General features: G+C 38.4%; 1 protein-coding gene across 1 annotated transcript; it reads left to right on the plus strand.

Moving 5' to 3' along the window:
* Positions 1-2,932: 2,932 nt before the first annotated feature.
* chs1 (chitin synthase 1) lies at positions 2,933-26,945 on the plus strand. Its single transcript, XM_075469333.1, has 34 exons — positions 2,933-2,979; positions 7,375-7,510; positions 7,999-8,184; positions 8,516-8,717; positions 10,821-10,981; positions 11,111-11,186; positions 11,515-11,633; positions 12,310-12,487; positions 13,059-13,155; positions 13,371-13,467; positions 13,690-13,811; positions 14,540-14,635; positions 15,143-15,307; positions 15,416-15,563; positions 16,635-16,700; positions 16,803-16,975; positions 17,119-17,177; positions 17,546-17,746; positions 17,833-18,001; positions 18,187-18,302; positions 19,918-20,097; positions 20,194-20,298; positions 20,823-20,940; positions 21,754-21,835; positions 21,912-22,144; positions 23,236-23,255; positions 23,349-23,430; positions 23,795-23,948; positions 24,120-24,224; positions 24,473-24,583; positions 24,940-25,077; positions 25,230-25,309; positions 25,517-25,583; positions 26,267-26,945. Exons 1-34 carry the CDS (start codon positions 2,933-2,935, stop codon positions 26,330-26,332), a joined length of 4,155 nt encoding a protein of 1,384 aa, XP_075325448.1. The 3' UTR covers positions 26,333-26,945.
* Positions 26,946-27,032: the final 87 nt, after the last annotated feature.

Consider the following 27,032-nt stretch of genomic DNA (forward strand, 5'->3'; position numbering starts at 1 on the left):
ATAATCCTGCTCAGTGACAGCATGTTATTCTCGGGCTTTTGAACACATTCTGAAACAGCTGGAGGCTAAGTTTTGTAAGGACACAATAATGTAAGTTTCACTGCTAGAGGAAAGAAAGTACAACAAGGCCCAGCATTTCATTGTATCATGTCTTGTGTGGAGGATATACCTAATTATTGCCTGGTGTTATTTACTGCATGCATCAAGCAACCAGAAACAGAGCAGCATAGAAATCCGACTGGTGTCCTCTTTCTAACATCTGAATGTAGTGTAAGTCTTTAAATTCCCAGTAACCCTGGTTTGGCCTGCTGACTACTGAGAAAACGGTCTTTCTTCCCATGTAATAAGTGTAACTTCCTTCCCCCACAAGCCTTTTATTTACTGTGGCACTCCACAATTTCATTGTGAAGAGTGTGAAATGAGCTAGTGAGAGCAAGCAAGATGGAAGCAGCTGCTCTCGGGTTTATATGACGGTGACTCAATTACACACACCAGAAACAATGAGCTTAAAGGACTTTATAGCCACAGCTGCAGAGTGGACAGTGACATTAGGAGTATCAGAAACTCATCACATAGAAAAGAATTGCCTCATTCGATGGTAAAATATCATTCTCTTTACCTGCTTTTTTCTGTTCAGGGTCGCATTGGACCGGAGCACAGCCCGCTGTACATTGGCCAAGACGTGGGGTATAATCTTGACAGGTCATTGGTCCATCATAGGGCTAACATGGAAACAGCCATACACACTCACACTCCTACCTGCACTTTGAACCTTCAATTAACCTGACCTACGTGAAACCCCCAGAGGAAGGCTACACAAGCATAGAGAGGACATGCAAGCTAAAGAGGGGGAGGGCACTGATCCTAACTGGATATTCTGAGAGACAGCATAGGGATTTTAGTTGAAATTTTGGTCTGTAACCCTACTTCTCCCTTGCTATTTTGCAGCCTCTTAACAGCTGATAAATAGGGAGCAACAACACAGGCTATCCATGTGTGTCTACAACAGGTAGCTATTCTCAACACAGGGCCCATTTGGCCACTAATTATACTTTGGCTCTGAAGAATTTCATGAGTCCAAATCAGAATCAAGGATGGGTGCCCCAATACTGACCTTTCTGTAGATTTGAGCGGCCTCAGCAGTTCATAGCAATAACAATGCAGTCTGTAAAGTCACCACTGTGATGTGGGCCAAATTTCACAGTTTGTGGAGCAGGACTGTCGAGCTAAGATCACAGTTACTGGGGAATGGCAGATGTCACACTCATGTGTGGTACTACTTGTTGTTTTTATCCCTACCCACCTCCTCTCGATAAACTAATAGAGATTGTTGTATCACCAGAGCATTGTCCTCACGATGCCAGGAGTTTGCATTGTGAGACTTCTCTCAAATTCAACCACCTGAAAGGTGGGGCAGTGCCTCTGTCATGCTGACCATATGGCCAGCTTCTTATAATCTGGCAAAGCATCCTAATGAGAGTCCACAAACTAACAGAGGCATTGTTTTGATTGTATCAATATATACACACAGGTGCAGATGCGCATAGCTGCTCATACGTACACATAAAGGGGAAACTGACAAACTGTTATCACAAAGAGAAATACTTCTACACATCTCTTTGCACATACAAAACTGAAAAATGTGACAAATCATTCAAGCATAAGCAGTGGGTAAAGTCAAAGCACTGTAGTGACACCCAGTGGTGATAGACAAACACAAACTGGCCTTTGGTGGTCTTTGGTTGCAACAACTGTAAATGTTTTTATGACATCCATTCAAAATGATGAACAACATTACTGAACTGTGGCCAAAAAAAAAAAAGTGATAGAGCCCGACCATGCCGTTGAACTCCAAACAAGCATCTTGACATGAAATATGAAACCCAAAAACTGGATTTAAGGTATGATATAACAAATTAATATTTTGCTGGTTTCTGTGGTTCCTGTGGCTCAGATTGCTGTTTGGAGTGCTTTCATTATAACAAATGAACTACCTTGGTACTGACGTATTAAAATATTTAATAAGTAGCATACGGGAAGATAAAACTTAAGTGTTTAGTACGGTCTTCGCAAGCTAAAACACTCTAGGAAAAGTGTCCATGTGATTTAATTTATAAGCATTTGTGTGAAAAAGTAACTTTAGCTGGAGTCCATCTTTTTTTTCAATCCATCAGTGTAAATGACCCTTGTACCAATTTATTGCTCCTCATAAAAACTGTTTATCTTGAATAATTTTTGTCACTGACAAACTTCATTTACCCTCCCACACACACACACAATGGATATGTGAGGCGTGTGCACACCTAAGGTTATTGATGCAACTCATCCTTATGCTTACCTTTCCCAATGCACTCATTTCCTGGTGTGCTTATCTTTCAGAAACGATGATAATCAGAACATGCACGCATGCAAAAGGGCTTAACCCCACTGTCTATATGGGTGTCACTTTTATAAGCTGGAGATAAGGCTGAAAAACAGGTGAACAAAGGACAAACTGCTTGACAGCATTGAAAGAGAGTGACGTAGGCACTATATACAGTACTTATTTTCACTTGTGGGCTGGTATTTCCCATCATTTCATTTCTACTTTGGATAAGAGAAGTTCATCTTTAAAAATGTACTGATATCTGTAAACGGAAGAAAATTTGTGGCTGAGCTGAGGGCAGAACTTCTTTGAACGGGGACTAAACTCTAATCCAGAGCACTGTGGACTTGAAGACAAAGATCCTATCAAAAGGAGGGTTATCAAGGTATCAAAAGACTATTTCTTTGCTTTCTTATGTATCATATTTTGTGGACTTTGGACCATAAGTTAAGCGTAATTCAAATAATTTGCATTGTTTGTCCAGCATGCCTCTTGTAATGTTAGAACTCGAACAGAAACAACTGCTTATTTCAGGTCCCTGCTGAAACAGGGGAGTAGACAAGCACCATGGAGGAGTTAAGATACAGAGGGAAGAAAAGAGAGGGAAGACACAGGTAAGCATTAATCCCTCACATGTAGTGCCTCTTTATGGCAGTCTTCTTTTATTTTCTGTTTTATCTGAGCTGGTAACAGAAATAACACTGAGGGCAAATTGTGACAGGAGATTAATTCAAATTGATAAATTGCATTTTGGTTATTGGCAGCCCAGTGAGCCCAGTACCCCTGCTGTAATCTTGATTGGCCTGTCTGATTAAATAAAGTACACACAATGGATAGGGAAAAACTGTCTTGCTAACGCTTTCTCATCGGGAAGTAGAATCAACGTTCTCTTCTTTGGCTTGTGTGCCATGCACTGTAGAAGCAGCTTGAGGAAGTACTCTTGAAAAAGGCAAAGACGTATTTGTTTTTATTCTAGTAATAGTTGTGAAATGGGCCAAAAATAAATAAAACTTTTCAGATTGTGAGCATTAGTTAATAACATAATGCAAATTTGTTTTTGATTTCTGCTTTACAGTGATAGTTTACAGAGTGAATTTACTTCCTGATATCAGGACTTGGCGTGCGTTAAATACATAACAGAGCTTCAGAGGTGAAATGTATCATGGCATCAAGCTTTAATGATAGATGATAAAATAAAGGCAGCCTGGCAATATAACTATCTGCGATTACTAGTTGTTGTTTTCTTATATTTCATCAAAATCTTCTCTTTTTTTGGTCATTTATATGTCCTGCATCATAATTTCCTTCTGGGTATTGATCAAATATGTTTAAAATCGTGTAATTTTGGCTGTACTGAGAAAGAGTCAAAAATAAATTAAACTCAGCAGACAATTTAAAAGTAGGCAGCTATTTAACTCCCTATCCATAGCCACACAATCAAGTCTTATTAACCTCTTCCTCGTTGTTAGTAGGTTAATTGTTATTGGGATAGATATTACTACCGGAAGAAATTAAAAACTGTTTGCTTTTATTACCAGGTTTCAATTAAATATAATTTGCAGTTAAAGGAAACACTTAATTTCCCCTGTGCACTGCTGTGTTTCTCTTTATTGCTGTGGCTGATGTCATCCCAACTGATACCGCCTGCTGTTAGAGATGTTGTTTAAATGTTAAATACATTTTATAGTTTTAATCACCGTCTTTATGTTTGGATCTCTGAGTCAGAAAAAGAATTTTCACCTCAAGGGGTTTATCCTAATAAAGAAATTTGAATTTGAAAAATTAATGTTTCTTGGTTGAAAAATGCAGAACTTTTAAAAAGCCTGTCTTTTGATGAAAAATGTTAATTTCAATGTCAATTATCTATGAAGTCAAGGCAACTTGGACCAATCTGCCTCGAAGATTTTCAATCAAAATATGCCAAAGTCAGACTGCTGTTTGCTTCTTGTATTTTTATTCAGTTTCCCTGCAAGTGTAAAGGAATGTTCCAGGTGCATTGGGCTCATTTTGTGACAGGTGATGCAATAAAACAGATGGGACAGAGATGCCCCAGGTCTGTTTGAGTTGCCAGTTAGCAGATAAATCATACATTTTGTAATGAGAAAGGGCTGTTATTTTTCAATCTTACAAATAATTGCTATTATTTGCATAAACAATTTTTCTAGTCCTCTGTCATTTGGACATGCTGACTAAAATGGAAGACTGTTTTTTTTTTTTTTTTAGCCTTCATGGTCCAAACTGTCTCCTTATAAACGGTGCAAGTAGTTTGTTAGTGTCTAACAAACTGATTGCTTTGGTTGATGAATATGTGGCAGTGGAAGTCGTATCAAACCAGATATCTAGTCATTGCAGGATAGTAATTTAGTATGTTCTCTGTCCTTTACAGATACAGGTATATTTTTGACAGTCAAAAATAACGATCTGTGGAGGTTGTTGTCAGTGCTTTCGAAAGTTAAGCTTGTCTTTACGTGCTCGTGCCAAGTGTTAGTGGAGTTGACCAATATAAGTTTTGGAATTCACTGAGCTGAGCTGATCTGGGCCAACCAAAGAAATTGTGCGGATGTTCTAAAAAGCTCTTGGTTAAGCCAAGAAGTCATTAGGCCATACAGAGGGTGGAGCAAATCTACAATCCAGATGTCGTAGACCTGTGCCCAATAAGATCCTCAGATAAGTTACTGAAGAGAAAATACCACCATTAAGAAGCGTCACTAAACAGGTCTTGTGCTTTATTAAAAGTCTATCTTATTTGGGGGTCCACTAGAACAGTGTGAGTCTGAAACTCCATTTCGGCTACCGTCTTTTCAAGGACACTTCCCCAAGAACCCAAATCTTTTACTGATTTGTCATGTGATTGGAAAAAAATATCTTGGAGTAAAACACCTTCTGATTATTTGTTTGAAGTGTGCAAAATTAACAACTAACGCAGGCATTACACAGATATGTTTCATGGGGATGTCCTATGTGAAAGCGAGACCACAAACATGGATTTCTTGCAGTTCAGGTGCAGTGATTTCCGTGAGAGATAATGACTCCCTTGCATGTGGACTTTGGAGTATGTAACTTTGCCAACCTTTTACACACACACAAAGCAATGAAACACAGTGAAGGAAAGGAGTATATACAAAAGGCTTTATAGTCCTCTCTATTCTCATAGTGCCAGGAAGCGCAGAGATTTTTTAATACCTTGTGAAAATATCAACTCACCAGTTAATGAATATTATACCAAATATACATTTTTTTTTACTGACAATGCAGCCCTATAATAAAATTAGTAACCTAAACAGTAGCATTCTCTGAACTGGACTGATGTCTTTAAAATGTGTCATTATGTGCTTTAAATGGTGTGTTTATTTTAAAAAATGGATTGTTTTCACCCAACACCTTACAAGCATTATTTTACAAAAATATTTTTAAGAATTCAAATGTGATTTCCAAACAAATGAAAGTGTTGAAGATCTGTTTAAATCAGCTGCTTTTCTATCATAAGCATGTGACGAGGTTAACTGTTAATGTGCAACATAAAATATAACATAAAACGTCAAAACATAGCATAAAGAGGTGAGTCATATACATACACTGTTATCTCACATAAACACATTCTGCCAGCGTGGCCATTCTGAATCTGAACTCAGCTGCAGGTTTGATAGTTGCTATGGCAAAGTCCAAGATCACAATGTTATCAGTTCTATATAGAAAACCCACACCCTAAATATCATTCTGTGTGGGATTTATTCAGCCAGTATAACCAAGACGTTGATAACTAGACTAGACTTAAGTAGTCTAAAGTCAGAATGGTTGCTGAGTAACAGGTACAGTCAGAAATATTCTACAGGCTTAGTCAGCGAATGACGTTTTTTTATATCACAAGGTACGGTTCTCGGTGGCTCAATGCCACTCTTATCCTCTAAGATGTGTGGTGTGTACTTGTAGTTTCATCAGTCAGAATTCAGCCTCGAATTCCCCTTGTATATTATTCATTGTTGTCATAGTGCCAAACTATTCATTCCACCAATCTTCAAATTTACAGCAAACAAAATCTTATTTTATAAATATTAAGATTTTATAAGTACAAAATAGAAAACCAGAGAGAAATGTTATATGCTGTTCACAGTTTGTGCACAAAATGGTCTCAGGAAGCGCAAGACAGACCTGAGTCTGTATTAAATGGTGGCCCTGAAGTGCAAATCACAACGGCAAAAGAGAAAACACAACAACATTAACCAAAACGGAAAAGGTAGGTACCCTCGGGCAACATGAATAGTCGCTGATTGGACTGTTGGTGGTCCATGCTTTAAACCGGAAAAACTGTGGTTTACATGTATTTAAAATATGAGTGCTGCTAGTGATAACTTACACGCTGCTATTAAAGAATACTATATTAAAAAATCAGTAATATGAACTCATATGATAATGGTGGCCCAACTTTTTAGACTTTTACTCTTTAAATAATACTTTCAAAATAAATTGATTTAAACAATTTATCAAGAACCCATCTTCAATTTTCTCTTTTGCCGTTGTGTTTTCTCTTTTGCTGTTGTCGTTTCACTTTTGCCGTTGTGATTTGCACCTCAGGGCCACCATAGGCATTATGACCTTTGATGAAATATGCACCTATCCATCCATTTTTTACACTCGCTTAATCCAACTCAGGGCTGTGAGGTCTTCCAGTTGCCATTGGTTGAGAGGCAGGGTACACCCTGGACAGTCCAGTCCATCACAGGGTCACACAAAGACCAACAAGTCAAACAAGCATACACTCTCACACTCACTCTTGGGTCAATTTGGAGTCACCACCTAAATAACATGCATATTTTGAGGAATGGTGGGAGGAAGCCGGATTACCAGGATAGAACCCATGCCTGCACAGGGTGAACATGCAAACTCACCATCTGATAAATGTAGTTATTACTCTTTATTTGTATGAGCACAAAAACGCTTCTTCCGTAAAGGTTTATTTCTTTTGGTCATCGACTATTTGTGACCCGCATGTATCATTGTGTGTTTCTCAGAGACACATGGGATCCATTCCAACTGAACCCCATAGGGGCAGAGAAGGAGAAGAAGCAGCACTGCCTCTTGGTGGTCCAATACCTGGTGGCTGTTATTGTGGGGATAGCAGTTTTGACCAGCGCTGTTATTTCTAAGGTAAGTTTGTCTTTTTGTCTGTGTACTTTATAATTGTTTTGAAGAGAAAATTCTATGGGGGATCATATTCACATAGCTATACAATGTCTTTGTCAGCAGCTTGTCAGGCTGTTTAAGGTGGAAGCATATTTAAGACAACAACAAAAAAAAAAAAAATGCAATTCAGTATGTGCTTATGATAATGGTTATTTCATAAGTGGTATTGTTAATTCCAAATTTGTTTGATTGATTTTGTTGGAATGATTGTTGCGGAAATAAAGGAAGTTGCTCCGGTTTAATCCTATGAAAAAAGTGTAACAAATTGCTCTCAGCATACGTGACCACAAAGCAACATGTAAGATATTGTTGGTATAGCCAGGGCTTAGAGTACGTAAGCTCTTTAAACCTTATTGTCTCTTCATTATTCTTGGGAAGGAATAAACAAAAGTGCTGGTCTTCTGTCTCAGCTGGTTCTCTCTTTAAAACATTCTGGTTGTTTCTCCATTCAGGGCTCTCTCTTGGTGCTGTCAACACTGTCCAGTCCACATTCTATGCGCAACTCAAAGGAAAAGCAGTTCTACATGCTGATGTTGGTCTTCTGCCTGGTCTGCCCGAACTTCCTGGTGTTCTTAAAATCACTGTGGCGGTGTGCCTTTAAGAGCTTTGTGAAGCCCAACATGAAGACCTTGTCATGTGTACGTTTCTTTAATCTTTTATTAATTCAGCATGACCTGCTTTAAGTTGCGTCAAATTATAGCAAGACGCTTGTTACTTTACATTATCATTCACAACTTTACATTGATCTGTATTAGCCCTCAGAAAATGCACCATAAAAGAAGAAAAAAGTTTGTCTTAGGGGTGTAAAAGTAACTGTGTCGCTAACACCTGCCGGTGAAAATAACAAGTGTCTGTAAGTGGTGCCACTTTAGGCAAAGCTAGGGTTTTTACTTTTCTTTTCCACCCATTTGATGCTAACATAATATTAATATATATATTAATATAAATGTGTTCTTGTGTCTTTTCCAGATTTGTTTCATTGAGTGTTTGGTGTCTCTTGGAACTTCTGTCCTGGTGCTCATCGTTATGCCTCAGTTTGACGTACTGACTAATCTCTTCATCAGTGGAGGAGTCTGTATTGTCTCAGCAATATTGCAGATAATATACCGACTACAAAGAGAAACCTGGAGAATTGTGTTCCCAATCTGCTCCCTCGTTCTTACAGTTGCCGGTAACTTTCTTGAATTTACTCCAGCTTAAAGAAAGATTGTTGTTTTAAGTTGTATTTGTTGTTGTATCCTGCTAAACAAGGATAGACTCACAGAGTAGATTTCATTAATCCATTCTGCCTTCACAGTTTTAATGTTGTCGCTACTGAATGTTAAATCTGAAAAAAAAAAGACAAATTGACCCTGACACTGTTTTTACCCTATTTTTCCTGAACAAAATTGCAACACTCGCAGGGCATCCAATAGAGGGATTCATTTTCATGTTGTCACTTCTTTGTGTGTTCCTAATTAGGTGTAGTAAGGGTGTGAAGCCGAAAGAGTTGACAGTTATTTTCTACCTCCTTCGTTCTCCCTTAAGATTTTCCCTAAATTGATGCAACTGTCTAATTATTAGTCGACTCTCTGGGTTTGCATTTTTGCATTGTGAATTTGCCACGCTCAATGTGACAACTATCTAAGATCACGACTGTAAGATTATTAACTGCCAGGTCAATCATGATATGTTTGGATATGAGCATTCAAATAAAGACTGTATGCAAGCCACGCTCCAAAAAGAAATTCACAGTTTGGAGACAATGTCTGAATACTGACAAACTTGTGGCTGCTGTGAGAATAAACATATGCTTATGCTTATTTGGCAGATGCTTTTATCCAAAGCGACTTACACTCATATCCCAGGTAGGCAGGTAGCGTAAGGGGGTCTTGCCTAAGGACCCCTACTGGAGGTGGTACCTTTCATGCAGGGGGGGTGGGGGTCAGGATTCGAAATCCGGTCACCCACATGAAGGGCAGCAATCTTAGGATAATTAGACTAATCTTATGGGACAGGGCTTGAAGCTGATTGGTTCAACTCAGAGGCACTATTTATATTTTTAAAATAAAAGACGGCAACCTATTAAAGGAAAAAAATTAGAGCAATTAACTGTTTGAACCTTAACTTAAAAAATGCCATACAGGCTGACAACAAACAGTACTGATGCAACAAACATCTTATCTCTTTGTCATTATTTGGTCTCAGAACTATAGTTACATTATTTTAACATGCTTGGAATGGCCGTCATGGTCCATAGTCATGATCGCTCAACGATTATGTCAAATCATTAGTCCTCATTGGGTCTTGAACTGCAGTGGGAACAGGCGTGGTTGAAAAGGGTTACTAAGGTTGGTGGGGGTTGTTTTCGCAAATGTTATCCACACCTCACCCTGAATAGCTGCACTAGAAAGGCATATGTTGATGTGTTTTTAATTACCAGCACACAGTTACACAGATTAAAGTGATTTGGGAGTGTCTCCCTGAAAATCATTTCTTTTTATCCCTTTTTCAGTTACACTGTGGTGGAAAATGTCATCAGGGGCATGATTAAGCTCACGAGGGATATTTCATATGTATAGAGCACATTCATGCAGCACACTTGAGTCACAAGGAGATGGATGTAGCACAGAGTCGAATTTGTACCTGGGGATAAATACTTGGAATCAAAACAAAGGACTTAACATGGCATGGATAAATAAATACTTAACGATGATGTGGAACATGGTTAAAACGGGTAGCATGGGTACGTAGACATGGAGGGCACGAAACAAAGGCAAAGATCCGACACACTGAGAGGGGAGACTGGAAAATAAATAGGGAGTGAGAGTGATTGGAGAGTGAGTGCAGCTGAGGGAAAAAACACAGGTGAAGTGAGTGAAGCTAATGAACTGGTAAGTGACGTGAGGGGAAAAGCAATGGCAAAACTAAAAACCAAGACATGAACACAAAAACGTAACATAAAACTAAAAACATGAGTCCATGTGCGTGACAGCAACGTCCATATCAACGGGGAAAATATTTATACGATGAAGCTTTCTTTTGTACTCTTGTAAGTGGTGTTCTGTTAATCGTGTACACCTTTGTCATTTACTGGTTGGTCCTAGGAAATACCATTACTTGGCCAGAGTTAGAAAGCAATCATGGTTAGGTCTTAAAAAAGTAAATTTCTTCAACACTGATGGTTGAAAATAACAAACTATGCCCCTTTTTGCAGGAAAACATTGAAAAAAAAACAGAAATGCGATGCTCCTAACTTACTAATTGTCTAACTGGTGCATTGACTGATTAACAGGTTACTGCCTCCTGGGAATTGACTTCTATGCTCGTGTGTCATCATATGTGGAACGACAAAATGCCGACTGCTTTGTCTACGTCGGCATTGGAATATTCTCTTCACTCCTTATCTCCATCTGCTGGTGGGAAAATCCACTCCAGGCTACAAACCGCATGCAAGTATGTTTATCTATCCCAAAGCTTCAACTGGATATTTAACAGCTCCAGGACTGCATATTTATCATGCACGACATTTTGATTTGAAATGATCAGTGAGACTTTTCTTTTTTTTTATGGCGTACCCCGCAGGATACGCTGACAGAACTGGACGGGTTCAGGGATTTTGTCTTTGTCATCACCAGCATTCTGAGGATTTTAGTGATAGGTAATTATCCATATTCAACGTCAGTATCACTGATCAGTGTTCAACTGGCAAAATACCACACTGGCAAAATGACACATGCTCTGTAATGTTTTGCAATGCTTAGATTGTAAGAATATCATTTCGAAAAGTAGCACTGAAGAGCAAACAAATTTCTCTGATCTCAGGGGTGGATATTTCCTGTTGTAACTTTTTGTAATTTGGGAAACCTGTTTTAAAATAATTTGAATTTCCTATTCTTTATTAGTCTCATTATGCTTTGTTTTCATTAGATCCATACTGTATATTTTTACTTTATTACCTATACTCAATATGTTTTATTCTTTTTTAGGGGCAGTATACCTGATCTACTACGTGCTCATTGACAAGTCCATCGTCTGGAATGATTTTAACCTAAGCAAAGATGAATCGGATATCCTGCAAACAGGACTGGTGCTCTTTTTCTTACAGGCAAGTAAAGGACAGAGACAGAAATGGTTTATACAGCATAGTGTACGTGTAAATAAACCATAACTCATGGTTCTCATGGTACCTCCCATGGTGGAATCTGAATAGGTAAGAAATTGTTTGGCCAATTTTAAGCTTTGGTCAAATTAAACTAGTCTTTGAAAGATTGCAACTTGGTTTTGATATAGTATAACAGAAGTGTTCCCATTCTTATTTTGCTCCCCACTGTATGCCACCAGATCTGACTCAGACATGATTAGGCAATACCAGTTGGACTTCAAAGCCCCTCAAATGGTAACCAGTAAGCTTTCTGGGACCAACATCATGTCTCCTGCCAACAGATTTAACATATTCATATGCTGGTACAAATTTATCACAAACAATTTGTGTGATGGCTACCAAAAATCATACTATTTGATTCTTGAATAGCCACAAACAAAGCCTCATAATGTAAACTTGCCAGAGGATTAGAGCACCTCTGCACTCCACTGTTTTGTCAGAGGAATTTGAACAGTTAAAAAAATCGTATCCTAAGTAGTCTGACTTCATTTAAATAAGACCAACTGCAGCTCTTTAAAACTGTAGACTGAGAACTCCATAAACTGCTAAACTGTAAAATGTCACTTCAAACCTCTGATTATAAACTGCTGTAGGCTTGATGAATATTTCTCTGTCACAGGCCTTCTGTTCAGCCGCCTGCCACTGGTTTGGTGTGGTGGCCTGTAAGATTCATGCTGTCAGGATGAGTTTTGCACTACCGCTTTGTTCCACGGGACCTACTGTGCTTCTGTTGGGACTGGTACTTTTCATCACTCAGGCACAACAATTAAATGGTGCAAAGCAAGGGAGCATCACTGGTGAGGCCAGCTTTTTTTTTTTTTTTTTTGCTTTTTTTGTGAATACACTTATTGTTGATAATTGTGCTCCCCTCTTTGCAATAAAGCTTTGCAGGCTTGTATTTTGTTTAAAAATTGGTTCTGCTAGTTACCTGTGCAGGCGCAATAACAGAGTTGCTGCTATAGCAACCAAAACTGAGGGCGAAGCCACTTACACTTTGGCCACAAACAGTGACAATCTTCTTTATAACCCACGTCACTATATTATATTATTGCTCAGCTTCTCCCTTTTCTGTAAATCAGTGGGAATGTAAGTTACCCAGAAGTCCAGTAAAAATGATTGCAAGAGGATGCAAACTTAGATGTAGCTCATGAAACAAATTTCAGCCATGAGCCTTCAGAAACACGGTGTCAAGTGTTTTACTTTATTTTGATTACCCTCTTTAAAACATTTGAAAAAAAAAACATTTCTAATTGTTCGGTCATGTTTTTAATCATAAAGAAATATTTGGCCAAAAGCTTTGGATGGCAAATGTAAGCTCTATATTATATATGAAATATAATACATTCATTATTTCTAAAATGTTGGCAGAGTTTTGCGATAGTCTGGTGTCCCTGAGTCACAAGAACACAACTCCTGTGGCCTTACTTGAGGTTACCAAGAGCATCTGCCGGACTTCACTTAACAGGTATGTTACTTTGCTGATGAGCGTGAATTGAATGCTTTTTTTTCCCCTCATATCAGATTCACGCTTTGTGTATTTTTGAATTTATGTAAATGTGAATAACACATCTAAAAAGTGTGTATAGTGCAGTTTCCAAAGTGATCCAGACAGTGACATTACACACATTTACTAACTGTGCTTATTCTGTTAAAAATATTCATGGACTGTTTGATTAACAGCTACTACTTGCAATGGCCTTTTTTGATGCTGGCTCTGGAGGGAGTGTGTATGTGGCTAGGATTCGTTGCGTGTACTTACTACGTGTGGAAGCTCAAGGTATCAGTATAAACACACCTTCATACGTTTATGATAAGCTTCTGAAAGCCCAGTTGACTCAAATTATTCAAATAAATGTTCTTGGATGAATCAACTTGTTAGTTTCAGGCTTACTTTAAAACTTCAATAACCAAACCATGTTACAGTGAGCATGCTTTTTATCTCGAGATCGGAAAAAAAAAAGCACATACCTTAATGCTCTTGTGGTTCACCATGCACTAGGTCCAGCGTATCGAGAGGACCTCTCAGCTCTTTGTTCGTCGTCTCTATGAATCTGCTTTCATCGACCTGTCCCTTATGCTCAACACCAAGATGAAGCTCCCAAAAGCCCAAAACCAAGACAAGTAAGAGGAGTCCAAGAACAGAGATCCCCTGCCTACTTTATTCTTCATTTCATTTTAGTGTGGTAATATTTTCCCATGGTAAAAATACTGTGAAACCCCTTTCAGACATACAATAGGCAACTTCATGGAATTCTTCAGCCTGTGAATAACGTGCCTTTCTGTCATTCTGACGTGATAAAGTTCCTTACAGCTTTATTCAGACATGCAAAATTTGCAATGTATGCAAGACTAGACAGTTTATCAGCTGAGGTATTATGCATGAGGTCAAAATTTGATTATATATTTGTCATAGTAGTATGCAGAGTGTGCTCATTCAAACTTGACCTGTTCAGATGCCATCAAATAGGTAGACAGGGGTAAATGTCTGAAAGGGGCTAAAGATTCACAGCTGCATGCAGAAGCGGTTGATGCACAGACACTTCTTGAACGGGAAATGTGTCATTTGTAAGATGTGATTTTGAAGTTGAATCGACTGATTTCGATATATCCAACAGCATGACTGTCTGTGTAATAACGCTGTCTGCTTTGATCAATTTGTGTGATGATTTAATTTATTCATTATCTATTCATTATTGATAGTTACAAAGTCTTTTTTCTAATTTGTTGATGAAATTAAATCTTTGGCACCACTGCTTTACAACAGTATTGCATGTTCGCAGCATGAGAGGTGTGAAAATTCCTTTAAAAAAATTTCTCCCATCTCATCTCCTCAACCCTCTCCTCCACAGCCAAGATGAACTACAGAACTGTATGATCTATCTTTGTGCCACCATGTGGCACGAGACCTATGATGAAATGCTGAAGATTCTCACGTCCATGTTCAGGTTAGAGACACTGTCACTGCATACAGTCACTGAACTGGTATTACATACACAGTGTGAGTTTAATTCCTGTTTTACGAGTCAGTTAAAGAGCTTGACCCATTTGAAAATGTCCATGGCTCACATCTACTGGTTTAACGTGCCACCAGGAGGGCTGAAGCACTCTCAGACAGAGGGCTTCACAACTAACAATCAGTGTTAGGTTTGTTGAAACAGTGCTCACCTTTATTCAGCTACACAAGTGAACAAAAATCTGAGAGCCTTCAGATGAGCCTTCAGTCTGTTGGAATGTGGCACAAAACATTAAGTATCTTTAGTAGAGGTAGAGATAGTAGAGACATTCAACAGCTCAAAATGTGGAGTAAATGTGTAGTGTGCAGGATTTTTAACCTTTCTAAATGTATTATTCATCTATTTCTTTTTTGATTCTCTGAAGAAGACAATGAAGAGAATAATTTCACAGTGTTGCTACAGTTATCCCTTGCTGTTTTGTTTGTATGTCTTTTTCAGATTGGACCGCTATCGAGGTGATCCAAAGGAGGAACATAAGGACTGTTTCGACTTCGAATCTCACATTTTTGTAGACGATGCTTATATGACTGAAAAGGAAACAGGAAGGAGGCTTGTTAATTCCTATGTCACGGATTTGATCCATGTTGTAATAGAGGTTTATAGGTGAGTTCATCTGCAGATCAACTCTCTTTATATATAGAGTACAGATAAATACACATGTACCCATACATCTCTCATAGTGACAAATCATCTATCCATTATTTCATTCAGGGTGTTTACCAACAAAGAGGCAGACGATGTGTCAATTATTGAGGCTCCTTATGGTGGGAGGCTGATGTTTGTCATGCCAGAAGGCAACATGCTCTACATTCACCTTAAAGACAAAAGTCTCATCAGGAACAAAAAAAGATGGTCCCAGGTATGGAGAAGCAATGGTGTCTATATAGTGTCTATATTTTTGTGTAATACTGGACTGAATGGACACCCTACCCATGCGACGTAACAGCTCATACCAAATCATGCAGCAGACACACTGGCTCACTTCAACATAGCGTGGTAACCTCTGAACCCCTTTTCTATTCCTACATAGTTTTGGTGCCTACATTTAATAAGTGTCAAAAGTAACAGCACTTCAATGCACTGTCAAAGTCCTGTGTGAAGGTTAAAATAGCACCCCTGTATGGTGACTCAACACATCAGGCTAGCAAATGAGTACCTTCACCTTTGAATGCAGATTTCCGGAAGGATACATGAGATGATTCGCACTCATGCATTCACTTTCCATGCTTGGGCAATGCAGAGCATGATAGTAACATATAATTTGACCATGTTCTTGGAGGGAAAAGGTGCTCTGTGACAGCGATCATTTTCAGTACTGCTTTTTTTTGACTACCAAAATTTACTTAGGGTAAAAAAGGGTCTAAAAAATTCCCCACTCTCAGAGTTATTGTCTTAAAATTCTCAAGTCTGAAACCTAATATTTGCCCACCAACATATGCAGCGGATAGAAACTACAAATTTTCATATTTTGGTGATTCAAACTTGTAGATCTGTGACACTTTTGCTAAGCAATGGCCTGAAAAATCATTTCTATTCATATAACTGTTTGATTTAGTTCTACTTTGTATTGCAAAGGGATGGTGCTTGTTCCATGCATACAGTTAATAGTATTGATTATGATTATGGGTGTTCTCTATAAATCCTGTTTTATTTTGTTTTATGCTGTTAATGGACAATCTCTCCATAAACTCCATACACCATTGTACTGCAGTACCTACAACTGTTGGAAAATGTTGTCTTTAGAATATTGATCGAATCATTTTGTCTTACCTGCCCATTGGTTCCTTTAAATACATTTATTTTTTTGCAACACATTTTCATGCAGCAAATCCCCTTTTGTTAAAGTTTTGATGGGACTAATAATCTTGTAAGATTACAGCCATGTCTGTACCTTGGATTTTCACACTACGGATTGCTTCATGATTTTCAGATAATGTACATGTATTATCTGCTTGGCTGGAAGGGCTACATTGTGAAGAACCCTCAAAAGATCCCAGTAAGAGTATTCGACCATTTGCATCAATTTTGTTCATATTAGTATTATGAGGGTGTGTAATAGCGACATGATGAATGATGATGTATATCCTGCTTATTCCAGCGCCAGAACAACACCAGAGAAAGTTTGATCTCTATGGATGGTGAGATTTTCATGATGCCTCAGTATGACAATGACAACAAGAGAAAATTCATCGCAGATGACAACACATACATCCTGGCTTTGGACGGAGACACTGACTTCCATCCTAAGGCAGTGATTCTGCTTGTGGACAGGTCAGGGGCAGACAAATCAACCAGCTGATTTATTCCACCATGGCAGTCCAATGAGATGTCATTATTTCGCAACATAAATTGGGAGCAGGACATACTTTTGTTTGTTTTGTTGCCTTGTAATGGAACATTTTATCTCTTAACAGGCTGAGGATGTATGACAATGTAGGTGCAGCGTGTGGTAGAATCCATCCTACTGGTATGGGTAAGTTGTCACTTTTTTTTATTAATATTCTCTGCTTTGTGTTTCTACTCTGACGCACAGGTGTATCATTCTAGTAGATTTAGAAAATTAGATGTAACACTGTATTCTTCATCCATACATTGAAAAAGTTACAAAGAATTCATCCGTAAATGCCAAAGTTTGCCCACTTTGTGGTAGCTTATTTCTGTGGAGTTTCTCTGTAGTTTGTGTCCTTCTCGTAAGAAGTTTCCTGATGTTTGATAAAGCTGTCCAAATGCCATGGACTGGTCCAGTCTGGCACACACATAATGTGCTGCTGCATGCAGTTTTTTTTTTTTGTTTTTTGTCTCCCTTCTTCACTGCAAATCTCTTTTCACAACGCAACATAGGTCCAATGGTTTGGTACCAGAAGTTTGAATACGCAGTAGGCCACTGGCTACAGAAGACAGCAGAACACGTGTTTGGCTCCGTGCTGTGCAGTCCGGGATGCTTCAGCCTGTTCAGGGGGTCTGCATTGATGGATGACAATATTTTGAAGAGATACACAACAACATCGACAAGAGCTTCAGAATATGTGCAATATGACCAAGGTTGGTACACACAGTCCACATCATTTTAGCTAGTTGGCTAATTTTAGTAGTTTCTTAACCATTTATGTTTGAACATTCATCATCAGGGGAGGATCGTTGGCTGTGTACTTTGCTGCTGCAACAAGGGTGGCGTGTCGAATACAACGCGGCATCAGATGCATACACCAACTCGCCAGAGGAATTCAAGGAGTTTTACAATCAGAGGAGACGATGGGGGCCTTCGACACTGGCTAATACGCTGGACCTTTTGCACAGGTTAGTGATCTTTATTAATAATAATAGTCTCGTTTTGATCATTGTTTCCCTGTTTTCATCTTTATCATGTTTTGGACACCAATTGTTGGGGTCCCAGTAAAATCTTCAGGTGCTAACATTTACTCTGATATTGCATTTTTTTTTATATTCATGGTAACTCTTCCTTGGTTATATTTGAAATACAGTGGTGCAGAGACAGTGAAGAAAAACTCATCCATCTCGAGGATTTATATCTTCTATCAGATGTTCACTGTTGGATCTTCTATCCTGGGCCCAGCCTCTGTGACTCTAATGATAGCAGGTAGGTTTAGGTTTGCTTTATTACAAAAGTTTCTTTGAGCGATTATCAACAGCTGCAGCAGTGCCAACCGTCCCAGGTCTTTCACCACTGCCTCACCAATTTTCTTATAGTCCTTTAATTGTTTCATCTCATCTTGTGTGTCAGTAATGGTTGAACATATTTACTCAAACAGACTTAGTATATTCATCCAATTTTCATGCAGCTTTTAAGTAAATTTACTCAGCTCCGTTAAACAAATCCTGGAGGTTTCCTCGTTAAACGGTTACTTACAGTCAGCTTCTTTAGTACTTGAGCACCGGTCTCACAGGGTGTTCTTTGGTTTGTTTTTAAGCTGAGTGCCCTCCATTTGAATGCTTTGTCAGGCCTCCCTGCAGCCACCTGCTGCTACGAGGCTCTCTGTTTTCAATTTTATCCTCCGTAAGAAAAAAAGAATACTTAGTTGAGTTGAGATCAGGTCAAATTTCATTTATTAGTCATCAGAAGCTCTTGGGTTGCTTCAACTGTATGTCCTGAGTCATTAGCCACCTATGCTGTGAAGCATAATCACATCAGTGTTGCGCAAGCTGACTAAATCTGAACCTCTGGACCAACATGTGGTACAAAGTATCTTGGGACCTCTTTGGACCACATATGACCAAACAAACTTCTTTTTGACTCAACAAACTATTCTGAATTAACAAGGATAAACAGTCACACCGTGGCATTGTTTGAGCTTGTTACAATGGAAAGATTAAGGGAAAAAGTTGTAACTTCTGAACGGCTAATGCAATATTTCTGTTAAACCCCTTGTATGAAAACCATTGTTTTCACTTTCAAATTACTTCACTTCAGTCGTTTCACGTAAAATCTATTGTGGATGCTTACAGCAGCAAGATCACGATTTCCAAATTTAAAAATTGATCAACAGTCGAATTACTTATGGATGTGACGTTTTCATCGACACAACTACCTAACATAAACGTTCCGGTGGGCCGGCTAAAAGAATAATGCAGTTTATGATGTTTGAATTAGAATGACTAAAGTGACTAAGCAAATCCCAGCGGGAAAGTTTGCTCATTTCCTTAACAGCTTGCTGTAGTGTGCTGTTCTTAAGATGAAAACTACTGTTGAGAGTTACACAACTCATACAATGCCATAAAACCTCATGTGCTATACAAGAACAATTTGTGTTCAATGATTTAATTATGTAAGGCATGTCAGATCATAAAATATATATATAAAAAAATTGTATTCATTGCAATAACAAAGGTAATGCTTAAGTACAGATATATATGGTTAGAGCAGAAGACTCTAGAAAGACTATAAAAACAGTCGTCCTATAATCATAGTACTCGATAGAAAAGGCTCTGTCTCCTTCAATTCCACGTGCAGATACTTTTGTGCATCAACTAAGTTGTAAAAAGAATGATAGAAAACAACGAAAACTGTAAAATTTGGGTTATAAAGGAATTACTGGCATTTTCACCCACCCAATGATTTTGCCAAAAGTCACTGGTGAAAGTGGACAAGTATCAATAAAATTAATGATTTTTGTGTATTAGCAGCTTTCTCCATCTCCTGGCACTCCTTTTTTTATTGATTACCTGCTCTGTCTCTCTGTCCCTTTTCCTTGCAGGTGCATTTCAGTTCATCTTCAAAATCGCTGGAACTACTTCCATTCTCATTGCATGTGTCCCTCCCGTGTTCTACATCCTCATCTGTTTTATCACCAAGGCTAACACTCAGATAACAATTGCTGCCATTATGAGTGTTCTTTACGCATTCCTCATGACAGCGTCCTTCTTTTCCATCATTGGTGGGTACAGTCCTATTTTAACTTCATATCACTCTATGTGCATCTTTTTAGATAAATGCTAATAAATATAGGTATACACCCCAATTCTTCTTTTAGGTGACATGGTGCTGCAGGGTACCTTCTTGACCCCCACCGGCTTGTTTTTGATTTCTATGACAATTATGTACTTGGTGACAGCTATTCTCCACCCACAAGAGTTTGGTATGTATAAGTTATACAATAAGAGATGGCATTTACACTGATATGTTATAGGGGGAGGGGATACATTTGTATGGTCATCTTGCCACTGAAAACACAACAATCACTGCTGTAGAAATAGATTATTTTTTATCTTTTCCACTCTGAATATATTCTTTATTCTAAAAAATTTTTTAGCAAAAAAAATACAAGAGAATCAATAAAATGATAAAGACGAACCGATAAGATTCTAAGAGAATAAACATCTTTCTAGTGGCTACGCACTAAGTCCATCATTCAACAGCAGGATCAAAGTCCTATAGAAAGAAAGGAAAACACTGATTATGTTATAAAATATGTTATAGTTTGTTATGCTGGCAGTTTCTTCTTGCCATGTAAAGTCATGTTATGTTATGTTATGTTATGTTATGTTATGTTATGTTATGTTATGTTATGTTATGTTATGTTATATTACATCGCATCGCGTTATGTTATGTTTAAAAAAATGTTATTTCTTTTTTTTTTTTTCTGTTACATTTCTCCTTCAGGGATGATTATCTATGGTCTGATGTATTTCATCTGTATCCCCAGTGGATACCTCCTACTTACCATCTACTCATTGGTTAACATGAACAATGTGTCTTGGGGCACAAGGGAAACCAACAAGTAATGAAATAATCTGAGCAATCAGCAATCAGAAATCAGAAATCACGGTTAAGGCTGATAACAAATATTTTTCAGTATTGATTCAATTTCTAATCACTGCATGCTTTATTCATTATATTAAGCAGAGGAATCAACTTCTGCAAATATAATTCTGGCAATCAATTCATCTGGAAACAGCCCAATAACTGATTTAGTAACCTCTACTTTCAATAGTAATTGTGTTCCTAAACACAGCTATAGAGAGTGGTCATGACAAAATGCGTAGAAACCGAGAGTGGAGGAGGATATTTTCACACAGTTGTAATAGCAGAGTAGTGCTGGTTTCGTTACGATGATCAAGTGTACATTGTTAAGCTAAACTGAAGTAATATACAGTCTAAATGCACATACCGATGAGTGAATGTAATGTTAATTATAAAGGAGACAAATTCATGAATTACTTGATGTCTAAACACGCACACCTCTTTGATTATCCTCATGCTAACATTTGATACATAATCAAGCAAACTGTAATTGTTAATTGTAAAAGACAAAAAACATTACAAATTGTTGCTCTATAGAATTTTCCCCAAGTAAAATCCATGAAATCACTCATTTGCTGCTTCTTTTCTGAGGCTGACCCTCTAAATAATGTTGAGTTAATTGTCCAACACATGAACACAGAATCAGAGTGTCAGTATATTTTTTCTAATCATACCAATCAGCGTCCCCAAGAATAACCCTACATGTGTCTGTCTTAAGGTGCACATGTTTTGTTTTTTTCTGACTGTCCATCTTGTTGTTTCTCTCTCTCTCTCTCTCTCTCTGTATTAGGTCAGAGGGAGAAGAAAAGAAAAAGCAAAATCTTCTGTGTGACAGAAACTGTAGACTCTGCTGCTGGGACATGAAGTTACAGGTACTGTTGCTAGACAGACACAAACAAGCCTTTTAGTTGTCAGGCAGATGGATTAATATTTTCCTTTGTCTTACAGATTACCCAGGAAGGGGAGAATCCGATGCTTCAACAGATCACAGGACAGAATGCACAGAAAGTCCAAGCACTTCCAGCCTCCGACCCAGAAATACCTCCACAGGCAACCTCAAAAATGGAGTATCAAACCAAACAGGACGTCACAACATATGAAGACATGGAAATGAAACAACTTCTCTCTGATAAACACGATCAGAGGGCTTCGAAAAGCAGTGACCTTGCTACCACTCACAGGTATGATTTTTTTCTTCTCTTGTATCTTCTCAATATTTTGTTATATTTTCTCATAATAACATTGATATTGACAATAAACTGGAGTGGTCTGCCAACGTAGAAGCAGTGTACAGGAGGGGCCAGAGCCGTCTTTTCTTCCTGAGACGGCTCAGGTCCTTCAGCAGTGACATGATGTGCATGTTTTATCACACTGTCATTGAGAGTGCACTGTTCTATGCTGCTGTGTGCTGGGGAAGCTGCACCACAGACAAAAACTGTAGGCGCCTCGACAAACTGGTAAAAAAGGCCAGTTCTGTAGAAGGCAGAAGGCTGGACCCTCTCAGTGCTGTGGGGGAGCAACGGATGAGGAGGAAATTATATTCTGTTTTGGAGAATAATAAACATCCTCTCCACAGCATCCTGACAGGACAGAGGAGCAGCTGCAGTGAGAGGCTCATCTCTCTGCGCTGCAGGACTGAGAGGTTCAGAAGGTCCTTTGTTCCCACAGCCATAAGGCTTTATAACAGTGACTGCTGACATGTTCTTCTCACATGTATCTATTTATTTATATATTCGTTTATTATTATTGTTGTTGTTATTGTTCTAATATACAATAATTGTATATATATATATATATATATATTTTTTTTTTTTAAATGTTGAGCTACTTGACTAATTTGGAATTTCCCCCACTGGGGGATGAATAAAGTATTTTTCTATTTCTATTTTCTTCTATTCTCCCCATAATCTATATGGGTGCTAATTATTTTGGCCCGTTTCTGGCAAATCTTTAAGGCTGTTTGTTTAATAAGCTCTTAAGTCAACCTGCCAAACTGCCACTCATTTGAAAATGGTACTGTCCAAAACAAAGAACACTTAAAGTTGTCTTTGACTTCAGTTGTTGGTTTCTGTTAAGACAAAAACCGCTTCACACATATGCTGTCCATAATGAAAATCATATTGCCAAACACCGAGAAATATCCTTGTACTTGTGCACAGTGATTACAGTGCTGAAAAAAAGAGCTTAATGCTGAGTTCATCTGATGAAGATGATGACGATGATGATGACGATGATGACGATGATGATGATGACTTCATGATTAATGATTTAGAGGAGACAGACGAGCTTCAAGTCAGCGGTGAGCTTCACTTCTTTACTTCAGTCTAATTGCATAGTATGCATAACATGTAAAGTATTATGATAATGCTACTAATGTGTATGCAGACTGGGTGATGCCTGTAAAAGAAGAGTTTTTGAAGAAGCTGACTTATGCCAACATGAAGAGAAACCTACAAGAACAAATAAGGTAAAATATTGATTGCTTGGCCTCTTTGTCTCTCTAAACTACCGCTGCTAAAGATAAAACACTGGATGTATCACAACAAATTCCTAAGTTAGCAAGTTAATTCCATCAATGTGCAAATTCAAAACATGCAATCCAAATATTTCTACCTCATGATTAAATAGTCGCTTATTGCATCAATGTGGCGTGTGTGCACATACGTGTGGTTCATTTACTTGCTGTTTACAACCATGAATGCTAACAGTAGAATTTATGTTGCTTCCCTCACCGTGCACTTGCTTGGTTTAAAAATACAGTGCACCCTGACACATCTTCACTATCGAGTTGCAATTACGTTGATTTGTTTTTGTCCTTTTCTTCTTCTCAGGTACACACTCCGCAACAAAAATCAGGATGACGTGTGTGAGGACCTAGTCCTAATGCTGACAGACACACTTAATGTAGAGCTCAGCTCAGTTGGGCCAGAGGACGTTTTGCCACAACCTAGGATTGAGGAATTGCAATACGCCCTGACAAAGCAGGTGATTTGGTTGAAATGTAGTACTGTTGAGTTGTTCTTCAAACAGTTAGGTTGGCTGCAGTCATTTAGACGATTCATTTTTCATTTCTTTAGATATTGCTGCTGCTTTTATTTTCCATCACAACTTCTGCAGAAAAACCTCACTGAGTAATCGAATCTCTTTTTGTTTAAGGCTCGGCAAATCCTGAAAAGCAATCGAATGACGAAATTAGAAAAGAGAGTAAAAAGAGCCATTGAGAAAACCCTCACCGCCCCACAACTGCAAAAACTAGACGAGGTAAGTGATCCGATCAGCCCAAGTCTTCCAAAAGCAAATTATCTGAAAAAGGCTAGTTGTCCCAGTGATGGGACAGCTGCCAGGGTTTACCCCACCAGTCCAATGTCACCATGAGATGAATGGTTACATGGATGGATGCTTTCTAGAGCTAGAGACTAATGCAAAATGGAGCCATTAAGTTGAACGAGTGATCGACACAGTACTCTACTTTTCCTTATTCTAAGTCAATCTTTAACATCTGTGTTTAGGGTGAGCATGACTTCTGGAACAAGGTAATTGAGCGCTACTTGACACCTATAGTAGAGACACAGCAACACAAAGACATGGTCATCAGAGAACTGAAGTCACTGCGCAACAAGGTATGCAAATCTTATGTGTCCATTTTTTTGTGACTCTGGCATGAATTGTGTCTCATGAAATCTGCGTCTTTAGCAAAAGGAAACTAACAGACTAGTTAACAAGAGAAAGAGTTATATTCATTGATTTTCTGAATGCCATTGTGTGTCTGAGGTGCACATGTTACGATAACCCCAAATAGCATAAACCCAAAAAGTTCCTTCAGCAAAGCATATCTTCAAAAGGCCATTGGCCTATCACCATTTTGACAGTGAACCTTTTTAAGGTTAGTTGAAAGTTAGCTTTCGGTGCACGTCAGGACAGCTCTGTGTCTAATATCATCTTGCTTTTTAAAAGAAAACATCTTTTCTCCCTCCAGGCAGTCTTCCTGTATTTCATCATCAATGTGCTTTGGGTGGTAGCTACCTTCTTCCTGCAGGCTATTGGAAACGATGTCATCAGCATCAAGATCCCCAAAAAAACCATAGGTTCAAACAGCACTGACGAATATCTCAAGGTTGGCACATGGAACACACACACACAGTTCAAGATGAATGAGCTGCAGAGACGAGGCAGTCAAAGGAAGACTGTGACATATTTTTGAAACACGACAGTGACCACCAAGTATAACTTGCCCTAAAATAAATTACTGTCATTTTCTTCTGACAGGTGGAGCCTCTCAGTTTGATGTTCTTGTTGTCCTTTTTTGTTCTTCTGCTCGTCCAGTTTCTTGCGATGCTGTATCACAGGTACATGAACAAACACTAAACTCCCACAACCTCAACATTAGTTTTACTCCCACCGTGAGAAGAGCATTTGTCATTAACGCGATGCTATTTCTGTGGAGTTATTATGACATCTCCTATACTTCACGGAATTACTGTCCATTCATGTCTTCATCATCGATTTTCCATATTTCTTACAGTTGTTTTGCATCTGTGCCTCTCTGTTTGCAGGGTCTACACCCTGATCCATGTAGTGTCTTATACCAGCACAGAGAAAGACTACAAACCAAAAAACAATGTAAGGATGTAAACAATGTAACACCCACACTAACACACAACGTGCACACAAATAATCAACCTGGCTTGATCATGCACAGATGACCTGCCACCTGGTCCCTTCAACTTAACAATGTTAAAGAACAAAGCGCAAATTGTAAACACATATGATAGAAACAGAAAAAGTGAAGCACAGCCATGCACAAAAATGTATGATAAAACACTAAAACAGAAGGACTTCTACCACAGACACCCGAAGATTAAGACACTCAAGACCAAAACAGTTTTATGCATCGGTTTGCAACTTTTAGAAAATATAGGTGGCATTCAAAGATTGTATTGTCCGTCACAGAATATTTACAGCTGAAGAGGCATTACGTGTGCTTGTACGTAATGCATAATGCATGTCGTGTCAACGTAGCACTTGAACATCAAATTCTGGAAAAAAAAGTGCAATTGAAGTGCAGATTTCAACTGTGACACAAATGGATATTACAGCTTTTCAAAAGGTTTTATACATATTTCAGAAATAATATATATTCACTTCTGACCGTGTGTGACGTGTAATTGCAATAAAGGTGCAACAAATACAGAAAAGAAACTAAAGGACACCCTTGTACTGTTGAAGTAGGGAGCAATGATTTACTTGTAAATGTGACCAATAAGATTTTATTTCTTTTCTCTTTTTCTCTCTTTGTAATATAGGATGACGAAGAGGAACTCACTGTAGAGAACCAATATGCCATTTCTATTACCAGCGAGGACTTGTAGTCAGTAACCAGCTGCAACACAAGGAAATCAGCAGTCAGCCCACATTGGTATCATCTGCGGCAACAAAATCCACAACTCTTACCATCCATGGGCTGTTTCCTCCACCAAAGGTTTATTTCTTTCAGGCTCCGCGATGCATCAAACAATTGCGCTTCTTCGATCAAATTACTTAGATGTTAGATCGTCAGAGAGTTTTTGTAGACAAGCCGTGTCTTAAAGTTGCTCGAACAGGAAACGATAAACTTCATCAATTCTGCAGCAGCTGTTTTGCCTCCCAGCAGAAGATTAGAGTGTAATCTATTTGGGGAGCCAAAGTGGCACAAGGGAAATCAGTTTTAACAGATCCAATAAGCTTTGTTTGACAATGAAAAATGAGAACGTGGGTGTTAACATTACATCACCAGAGAGAATGATTTTAATGACCACATGTTTTATGTGAATGTTTGCTTTTAAGATTTGTATTTATTGTTTGTAAAGGTAAATGCACCAGGTACACAGATTATCCGAATGTTCTCGTGCAAATTCAGGGTCTATGAAGGGAATTGCACAAATTACACAGTTTATGGGGCTGAAAGCAAAGATTCAATGACTGTTTTGTAAAATGAAGTGAACACCATGACAGAAATTAAATATTTTGTTTCCTACACTCAAAACAAATTGTCATGTTGATTTTTTTTTTTTAAATCTTTTGAGTTTACAA

The sequence above is a fragment of the Odontesthes bonariensis genome, chromosome 1 (genome assembly GCF_027942865.1).
Source record: "Odontesthes bonariensis isolate fOdoBon6 chromosome 1, fOdoBon6.hap1, whole genome shotgun sequence".
NCBI lineage: Eukaryota > Metazoa > Chordata > Actinopteri > Atheriniformes > Atherinopsidae > Odontesthes > Odontesthes bonariensis.

Coding starts and splice junctions, on each gene's coding strand:
- chs1 (XM_075469333.1), top strand. CDS start 2,933: ATGGAGGAGTTAAGATACAGAGGGAAGAAAAGAGAGGGAAGACACAG. Junction 13,812..14,539: donor AAAGCCCAAAACCAAGACAA/GTAAGAGGAGTC, acceptor TCTCCTCCACAG/CCAAGATGAACTACAGAACT. Junction 25,078..25,229: donor GCACTGACGAATATCTCAAG/GTTGGCACATGG, acceptor TTCTTCTGACAG/GTGGAGCCTCTCAGTTTGAT.